Source organism: Sinocyclocheilus anshuiensis, unplaced genomic scaffold (assembly GCF_001515605.1).
Source record: "Sinocyclocheilus anshuiensis isolate Anshui unplaced genomic scaffold, SAMN03320099.WGS_v1.1 scaffold1478, whole genome shotgun sequence".
Taxonomy (NCBI): Eukaryota; Metazoa; Chordata; class Actinopteri; order Cypriniformes; family Cyprinidae; genus Sinocyclocheilus; species Sinocyclocheilus anshuiensis.
The window spans coordinates 130,249-140,826 of record NW_015551088.1 but is presented as its reverse complement, the minus strand read 5'-3'; the positions used below and the strand labels follow the sequence as shown (position 1 = coordinate 140,826).

General features: G+C 37.7%; 1 protein-coding gene across 1 annotated transcript in view; it reads left to right on the top strand.

Moving 5' to 3' along the window:
• Positions 1–10,578, top strand: part of LOC107662579 (protein phosphatase 1L-like) — a 19,940-nt gene that overhangs the window by 8,501 nt on the left and 861 nt on the right. Inside the window, exons 2-3 of the mRNA XM_016452643.1 lie at positions 9,135–9,309; positions 9,855–10,016. Coding sequence (XP_016308129.1) covers positions 9,135–9,309; positions 9,855–10,016 — 337 coding nt within the window. The remainder of the gene's footprint in view (positions 1–9,134; positions 9,310–9,854; positions 10,017–10,578) is intronic.

Sequence of the window (10,578 nt, the reverse complement as noted above, 5' to 3'; positions counted from 1 at the left end):
TAAAAAAAGTACCAGGTACCAGAAACTGTACCCAGTGGAAAACCCCCCAAAAGTGAACCGTACCGAGCCATACCGTGCAGTGGAAAAGCGCCATAATAGTCAGGGTGGCCAACTTCGGTGATGAAGAGCCACAGTCCTGCAGAGCATTGCTCCAACCTTGATAAAAACTCACCTGCCTGTAGCTTTCTAGTAACCCTTAGACCTTGATTAGCTTGTTCAGGTGTGTTTGATTAGGGTTGGAGCGAAACTCTGCAGGACTGAAGTTGGCCACCCCTGCTCTAGTAGTCTGTCAGTGCTTACCATACCTGACATCTAGCCTGAGTCAGTAGCCCCAGGGCATTTTTTCTAAAAGTGTCCGTTATCTTTTGAGTCAAATTCTTACATTTAATCATTGAATTAGAATAATAAGACATTTGGGCTGTTACCAAGCAAATTATATCAGTATCAATTCATCTTTGCAATGCAGAGGAAACACAGAAGCTGCATCTGAAGTGGCATTTAGATGTATTTACACACATGTATTTTGTTTAATGCAAGACATGAATGCATTTAACCTGAAATTACAAATGCATAAATAATGTTTTGATATATTAAACATAAAACGTTGAATACTAATATTTGAAATTATTTAAATAATAAAAAGCAACTTAAAATGTGAAATTAAAACCGCCAGTAGGTGGCAGCAAGTCACTGTTAATAAGTGAGCCATTGCGATTGAACCGAATCATTTAAATGGTTGATTAATTCAGGAACAAAACACCGTCATGTTGCTCAGAGACGCAAAACAGCGCTGTGGCTGTGTTTGGAATTATTTTGTTGTCGAAATAGTGCAAAAACAGGCAATATGGTGTCTAAAACGTAAGTATAGTCTTAATTAACTTCTTTATCGAACTGTTGTAAAAAATCGATATCTCATTTGTAATCATGGTAATTTTTGGAGAAAAACGGCACCCTTCATGTGAAATTGATTAACTATATGAAGTGTTAAAAATTTATAAATTTTCTGTCCCTGTGTCTTGAATTTGAGATCATTCTAAATGCATTTTATTAGACTGAATCATGCAGTGAAAAAGCGCACTCTAAATGCACTTCACGTAATGTATGCGTGCGCTTTGTGCGTGTTTTGAATGTTTTTTGCAAAGTACTCGATAATGTCAAATCGCACATCATTAAAACAACAATTACGATATTATCGCAGACGATATATATCGCACACCCCTACTTCAGCCTTACCTGCTGGTGGTTGCTTGCCGGTAACAGGTTGCTGACACCAAGCGGCATCAGGCGTCTGCTCTCAAACTAAGATGTGTCCTTTTATTATATGTTATTTTTCATCCACACATCTGTGCTCCTCTGAAGATGAAGGTCTGTTTCTGCTGAGCACATGTTTGGACGCTGCTGGCGTCTGATGGAATTCTCCAGACTCCAGGAGAAGGTGATACACAGATGGTTTAGATCCATTTACTAAAACTCTGTCTAGCAGACTAGTTCAAAAATGAAGTAACTTATTTAAATCAAATCTGTGTGCAAGCTAAGTGTTTGTATTAACTCAGGTTCCAGTATATCCCAGTATAGTAAGATCTTGCCCTACAGTTTGGTGATTTTTGCAGACGTCGGTGTGATGTGTGTGCAGCTGATGTTACACACTCCATATGTGTGTGTGTGTGTGTGTGTGTGTGTTTGCTGACTGCTTCTGCTTACAGTTGTGCGGTCAGTTTTTAATCAGATTGTCAGAGGATGAAAGGAAGGCCCCGGCAGGAATGACTCCAGAGCATTTCAGATGGACTCTCATGTGCTAATAAACACAATCATATGGACAGAATATTTTCAATTCAGAGAGGACTGACATCCTTTGATCAAAATCAATAACATGTGAAGAGGGCTGAAGTGCTTTGTGATTTAAAAGAATTGAAGGGTTAGTTCACCTGGAAATAGAAATTTTGTCATCATTTACTCATTAAACTCATGTTGCAATGAACGACTCACTGGTAATGAATGCTTTTGTCAGGTTAAAAAGAAGATTATGATGTGCACAGAAACCCTGTGATTATGTTGACAAAGTTGAATCAGTTGTATTGACTTCAGGATGCTGAATAGAGGAATTCCTCTGGAAACCAGCACACGTTGGTTGCTTTCACATGTATCAGGGACTGGATGAATGTTTGTGCGAATCATCCCGATGCAGACTCGTTTCAGCGAAATCTGATTTTTCCAGGTGTTAAGTGCTATAATCAGGTCCCCGGTGCATCTACCAACCAAGGAAACGTGAAAAAGATTAACCCAGTAACTTTGTTTTGGGAAGCCTTTTTCTGCAAGCGTCTGAGAAAACGAGCGCGTCTGATTTCGCTGCCTTGGTGACGTGGCAAAGATCTCATTATAATATTACCAGCCCTGAATCTGTAAGTTTACACCCACGGTGCCGTTATTGTGTTTTCGCAAGCGACAAAGGTGTATGGTAGCTGAAACTTCACAAACACATTCTGGGGACACCTGAGACTTATATTACATATTGTAAAAAGGGGCATAATATGTCTCCTTTAAGTACTTCACAGTAGAACAAGCAAATTATATGCAGAATAAAAGCAATACAAACAAACTACACTGAAAAAAAATTAGTGTAGAATCTATTTTTATTCAGAAATTGCTAGTAATTTAGTAATTACAAAGAAATGGCAAGTAACACGTTGAATTAAACATGGAATTTTGAAGTAGTGAAACTGAAATAGTATTTTCTTGTAAAATGTACTCCAGTAATCTTTCTTTACATGTTTGAAAAAAAAATGTTATGGTGCATATAAATAATAAACAAATATGTGACCCTGCAGCACAAAAGCAGTCTTAAGTCACTGGGGTATATTTGTAGCAATAGCCAACAATACATTGTGTGCGGCAAAATTATCGATTGCCAAAAATCATTAGGATATTAAGTAAAGATCATGTTCCATGAAGATATTATGTAAATTTCCTACCATAAATATATCAAAACTTAATTTTTGATTAGTAATATGCATTGCTAAGAACTTCATTTGAACAACTTTAAAGATGATTTTCTCAATATTTAGATTTTTTTGCACCCTCAGATTCCAGATTTTCAAATAGTTGTATCTCAGCCAAATATTGTCCTATCCTAACAAACCCTACATCAATGGAAAGCTTATTTATTCAGCTTTCAGAAATCTCAATTTCACAAAATTGACCCTTATGACTGGTTTTGTGGTCAGTCCTATCATGGATTGAGTCCAGTTGAATTTACCATTGACTTGTAGCTAGATGTAGTGTGGCGGTGATTGTCCAGATTATCCACTCACTGGGTCACACAGTCCCTAAAGCACAGACACATCGTCTACAAAAACATCAGCATTCCCCAGATAATCAGTGTTTTGCTGGAAGGATGGGAACGTCCTTATCCTTACTCTCATCCAGGCTGAAGGTCATCAGGTGTGATGGGTGAAAATACAGCAGCTGTTTCCTCAGTAAGAGACATGAGGGGAGCAGATGGCAAATGTGACGCAGGTGTGAAACGCTCTTATTCACTATATGAAGCGTTTGTTCTGTGGATTCAGTGATTCATTCGGACGGTACGGCCCCAGACATATACAACACATGAACACAAACACCCAATTAGTATCAATAGCCATGCTTCAATCCATTTTTTGCACCGTTCTGTTATCCACAAAGTGAAAATGTGGGGAAAAAAGTTTGCAAAATTTGCAGTGTTCAGCCTGTTTCCATCGAATTGACCTTTTACTGATAAAATGGTGCGCATAATGATGTCAACCTTAAAAAAATCAAATGTTAGATCAAACAATATTCAGAAACAGGTGCAAAAGGTGCATCAGCTGTTATGTGCATCATTGAAACCATTCAGAAACCACTCAGAACACCCTAGAAAGGGCTTAGCAATGCCTTAAAACCATTTAAACCCATTTAGTTGCCGCAGTTCATAGTTGCCATTTTCCTTTTGTAAGTATTTTTCTAGATGTTATCCATGTTTGTTGACATATATATATCTACATAATCATGACGGTCTCTAGAATCATCCAAACAAAACAAATCTTACAGGAGATCTATAGTTTTTTGCATACTTAGTCAAAAGTCCAAGCGGCAACTTCCAAAAATGGAAGAAAGGAAGAATGGAAAGATAAAAGAGCTAACGCATGGGATTAACTGCTGTAGATTATATTATTCTCCCTTTTATGACATTATGTCTTGTAAGGGGCAAAATATTGAGGCCCCTTTATCCCGTTTGGATGCATTTCCTTCTAATTGGTCAAGGACCCTAATTCTTTTTATGACTTATGATTCCATTATAATGTTGAAATTCAGACAAGTAATGAGTTTACATTTACATTATTATATGAAATCACCTACTACAGTCAGCCATTGAATACTATGGGCCTAAAAAAAAGCATAATTTTCTTTCAGGTATACCTTTTTTATTATATAGATGTAATATTTTCTTCATTCTATTTGTTTTTATTTATTTATTTTCATTTAACTTACACACCTCTAAGAATGAAAATACCTGCATGTTCAATCTTTCTTCTGTTGAGCATAAAAGAAGATATGTTGCAGAATGTTGGTAATCAAACAGTTAAATGCGTAATTTTCTTTTAGGTATACCTTTTTTATTATATAGATTTTCTTCATTCTGTTTATTTTCATTTAACTCTTTGATACACAATACCCTGCTGGGGCAACTTAATGGCTGCACTTTGTTCTGCACTATGTTCCACCGCTTTAAGACAAATGGATTTGTTGTGTTTTCATATTCAAGAGATTATAAGCTAGATGCAACTTTTTTTGGGTTTGCATCGAATGTTCTTGGACTTTAATGCATGATAACTTTGTTTATGAATAAAGATTGATCTGTTGAAAGCAGTTATTATGAGTTAGATGCCAAAAGCTCTCCTCCTATTCAAATTTGACATTGAAGGGGTGCATACAACATATTTGCCCACCGGCAGCTATAGTTGCCGCACATTCAAATACGATTTTCAAGAAAAAAAACTAAAACCTGGGGAAAATAAATGCAGAACATGTTCACATAGGACACTATTAACATGACTATATGCATGAAACCATTCAGAAAAATTTGGGCACAAATGGGTTAAAACCGTTCACAGTACTCTAGCATTGTGTTACATGGGCAAACTCTATATATATATGTAAGACAAAACAGAAAAGCAACAGAAATCAAGGTAAATACCACTTATAAATAGTATTGTAAGATGTAATTTTGTCAGTGCTGATTTGTTTGATATATAATTTCGAGGCTGTTTAACCATTTGAAATGCAAGTAGAATATTTGGTGTAGAATTCAAATGGGTCGAATGTAGTTTGTGGTCTCCAACACTATATTGAGGTATTGAGCCTGACTGAATTGTGCATATGATCCACTTTGCTTTGCACTATCCAGGCATCATTAGCAGCTGAAAGCATATTTACTGTCTGAAATTGCTCCCATTTCCATGTATAATGCACTGTGTGCCAATTACTATACAGTCAGGAAGAGTGATTTATTGACACTTTTAAACATGGTCAAGACACACTGCAAAGAATTGCCAGGAATTTTCAAGATTAAAGAGTATTATTTTACAATAAATTTGCAACATGTGGGAGGCGTGACAACGCAGTAGTGAATCCAAGTGCAGGCTTTATTCAAAGGAGTGGTCAAACAGGCAGGGCCCACAACAGCAAACAGGCACAATCCAGGATGAGACAAAAGAGTAATCCAATAAACAGGCAAAGGTCTGGTAAGGGTAACAATTTAATTGATGTACAACTAATAAAAAACAGATATAATACAGATAAACAAATGATAAAGCTTGGCTTAATGAATATTAGATCCCTTTTGGAACGTTGGGAGGCATGACAACGGAGTTGAATCCAAATGCGGGTTTTATTCAGAAGAGTGGTCAAAACAAGTAGGGTCAAACAACAGCAATCATGTACAATCCAGGATGAGAGTAATCCAATAAACAGGCGAAGGTCAGGGCAGGCACCAAACAATCAGAAAACAAGGAAACAGTCCAGGGATCAGGATGATGGAGGTAACAAGACACAGGTGAATGCAATCAGTGATCAAGAGTCCAGGCAAAGGATTATGGGGAATGTAGTTAGTAAAGGAGTGACAACTCCAAGTCTGGGGTGGAGTGCCCTCTGGAGGAGCTCATAGGCATTCCAGCTGGTGATCGTAACAAAATTACTGTAGTCAGAAATTAACTGTGAAATCAATGCATGCTGGTCATTTTCTTACAAATGACTGTGAATGAACAGCAGAATGATGCTAACATCACAGTCATTAACTGCTCTTGTTTTACTGTGAATTCACATTATAAAGTTGTCTTTAACTGTGCCACTGTGAGAAATTTAGTTGTTTTCTGCTGTAATTGTTTTGAAGTCACCATAATGGTGATTGGTGATTTGTTTGGGATCTTTGACCTTGAATATTTGTATTTAAATTTCTGATCTAGTCATGTAAGAAGTGTGACAAATGAAAATATTTGTTAAAATGATGATAAGCTAGAATATGAAATAAGCGAATTACCTGACTTTAAGATAGTCAGACTATTCTTAGCATGAACATGATTTTATTGTTTAAAGTCACCATAATGGTGATTGGTGATTTGTTTGGGATCTTTGACCTTGAATATTTGTATTTAAATTTCTGATCTAGTCATGTAAGAAGTGTGACAAATGAAAATATTTGTTAAAATGATGACAAGCTAGAATATGAAATAAGCGAATTACCTGACTTTAAGATAGTCAAACTATTCTTAGCATGAACATGATTTTATTGTAGCATTATTTAAGCATGAAGATTAATCAATAACTTATTTCATATTCATAACTGTTTGTGGATGAATCTTTCACGAGAGTGAAACAACTGCTGAGAAACGTCTTTGAAAGATGCGACATCAAAACTCAACACAAAAATGGTAACACTCAACAAATAAAACCAACACTTACAACATAAACCAACAACACAAACTGCTAAAAGTGAACCAAAAACAAGTTCAGTAGCACAAATAAAACCAACAAGAATGAAAAAAATTCTACAGCATGATTTATTCGTGCTGCATTGCATGCTGGGAACCTTCAGAGTACATCTGCACTGTAGAAACACAGTATGATGCTGTTTGTTCACAAGAGAAGTCCCACTGAAAGTAATGCAATTATTAACCTGGAATCTACTGTAATTTCACACAAAACATTTTAACAGTGCATGTTTATTAAAATGCACAGATGATTTGTTCACAATTATAACAGTAGCATGTATTAAGAGAATAAACAGGCTCAGTTTTGATTTCATGCCGAGAAATAAAATCTATGCTGCATATCTTGTTAGAAAGTGTTAGTGGACAGATGTGTGAGTTTATTTTCTAAACCTCAACAAAGCCCGTAGTTGAAGAATAACTTTTATATTTTGTTTCATTGCATCTTTTTTTTTTTTGCTTGAGTAACAACAGTGTTAAACATCAGTGTTAGTATGATTGGATTGGCGTGAAGCATATATAGATATAATGTAAACATTTCTGCTCGTCTTTACAATAGCCGTGTCTTATTTCGAAGGCTGCGCCCTCTGGAGGTCACATTTTTAGGGCACATACGCCATTAAGGACGTCTTATTTAAGAAAAGCAACCATAATAATATTCCTCTTGAGGTGTAAATTACTGTAATTTCTTTCATATTTTGCGATGTAAAGGTTTCTTTTCTTAAATGAGACTCATCCTCTGTGCTGTGTGTGGCTGACAAATACGACCTCTGGAGGGCGCAGCATTCGAAATGAGACACAGCTAACAATAGGCATGAGTTCATTTTCTTCTTTCATTGGGTTTCTGTTGGTTCTTGGATTACAGTGTCATTCGTTTGGTAGTAGATAGTGTTTATAGCAAGTGAAGTGTGAAATTTGCTTTTCATTGGTTGGTGTTTAGTACATTAAGCCACATCTCTGTGTTTGTGTGTGTCTACTTAACCATATTTTGAAGACAAATGTGTACCCAGACCTGCAAAAAAAGAGAGAAAAACTCCTTTTGGGTACGTCCTCATTTGTAAAACAGTATAAAAATAAAGTGCTCCCCTGCTACTGGACATAATGCAATGGAAAGCCAGTACATACTTTGTAATGCATTTTGATGTAGTTTTGACTGTTGTCCAAATCTCTCCCACACAGCAGGCTTATTTTGAGACGTATACGAAGCTGCCTGGGTATTATGTCAAAAAGTACTGGATTATTGAATTTTATAAATGCTGCAATGATGACCCTCCACCCAGAATAATGTCTCTGTGTGTCTGTATGAATCTCTCTGGTGTTTGCTTTCACTCAGTAATGGTGGATGTAGATGAGCAGAGATCTGATAAACAGGTTCACCGGTTGCGTGAAATCGTCATCTGGTGTGAGTTTAGTGGCGCATCTTGCACCTCTTCATCTGCCCACTCAGTCTCTGCACAGACGATCATCTCTGGTGCTCTTGAATGCTGGAGTGTAGGCCACTGATGCGTTTGTAGTTAATATTCCTCTGAGGTTCGTCAGAGTGCAGGAAGCCCCCGAGGTACTGGAGTATTCACTCCGCTGATGTTTGGCCACCAGAGCTGCTATTTTTACCAGGGTTTATATCGAGATGAAGACACTTCTCTTCAAACCATGTCTGTTCTTAAAGGGGTCATATGATGCTGCTAAAAATAACATTATTTGTTTGGGCGGCGTTATGCAAATCTTCCCACATCGTGACGTAGACATGTGGGGGCGTGTTAGAACGAGCCGTTTTAGGTAGGCGTGGCTGACTCTTAACTTTTATAAAGAATATCTCTTTGGATTTGAGACTTTAGTCTTTGCAACTTTACAGATCTTCTTTATGCACCAAGAGCTTGTAACACTCCAAAGAGAAAGGAAAAATTGAAATCGCATCATATGACCCCTTTAAGGCCTGTTTACAGCTAGAAATGTCACAAATGCAATATTTTAATTTGCATCAGCTGTTGTTAACACATCTGACATCAGCATGGCATCGCTGCGAAGAAAATTGAATGCACACAAAAGTCTGTTCGTAAATTTAAATGAAGCCCCCTGAAGTCTCAGATTTTGTTCAACAATGGAATAAAACGTTTCTATTGTCTGTTTGTCTGTCAGACGGCAGCAGAATATGCCAAGTCGCATCTTCCCGTCATGTTGCGGCAGCAACTTCAGCGTTATGGGAAGCAGAAGGAGAACAGCGCTGTGACCCGCCAGTCCATCCTCAAACAGCAGATACTCAGCATGGACAAAGAGATTCTGGAGAAACTGTCGGCCTCCTATGATGAAGCAGGTGAGAGCTCACAGCAGTGAACCTGTAGTCTGATATTTATTTAGTCAGTCTGCAATCATTAGACCTTGGAGCTGAGCACTCAGTGGAATAGTTCACGCAGAAATGAAGTGTGCTCACCCTCAGTTCATCCGAGATCAGGATGAGTTTGTTTCTTCATCAGGTTTGTAGAAATGCAGCATTGCATCAGTGTCTCAGTCCTCCCTTTCTGCCGGCCCCCATTCACTGCAGAGCATCCATTGCTGAGACACTGATGTACATACTGTGAACAGTACTGCTTCATACAGAACTGTGTAGCGTAAGTAGTTGGCAGTGTTCAGATTAAACTGCATAGTACCCAATAATCACAATCAGCTGTGACTGGTCCATGAAGCCGTCTGTGCACTACCCCAGTGGGACATTTTCTTCAGAAATGTATTACATTGCTGCCACAGAGTTGTTAGTGATGATGGGTTTATCAGTTAAGGGTTGTTCTCTTTCATGAGGTATTTCGCTCACTTGTTTTGAAAGGATAAGGTCAGCTCCTGTGCGGTTTGTGTCGCTGTCAGGTACCACGTGTCTGGTGGCTCTGCTGTCTGAGAAGGAGCTGACTGTGGCGAATGTTGGCGATTCGAGGGCGGTTCTGTGTGATAAAGACGGTAATGCTGTCCCGCTGTCACATGACCACAAACCCTACCAGCTTAAAGAGCGGAAGAGAATCAAGAAAGCAGGTGAGCAGCTCATCTAATCATGTGGCCTCACGGTACAAATTTCACTTGTATCTTTGATCTATTGTATTTCTTTGTGATGTTGCTTGTAATTTGTTTATTTGTTCTTATTTTATTGCTGACTGTTCATTTGTCTTCAAAAATGTTTGAAATCTAAATTCGTTTGACTAGTAGTTTTTGCTGCGGTATTAAAATTGGAACTGATAATTGTGAAATTTCACTGGTTTATTAGAATAATGTTACATGGGTCAAAACATGAAAACAATAAATATTTATTAATATTATTATTATTATTAGTGTATTTATGTTTGTGAGTGTGTGTCTGTGTGTGTGTGTGTGTGAGTGAGTGAGTGAGGGGACTTGTGTCAGTGTGGGGACCTAAATTGAGGTCCCCATGGGTACAGAAGCTTATAAATCATACAGAATGATTTTTTTTTGCGAAAGTAAAAATGCAGAAAGTTTCCTGTGAGGGGTGGGTTTAGGTGTAGGGTTGGTGTGTGTGTGTGTGTGTGTGTGTCTGTGTGTGTGTGTGAGTGAGTGAGTGAGTGTGTGTGTGTGTGTGAGT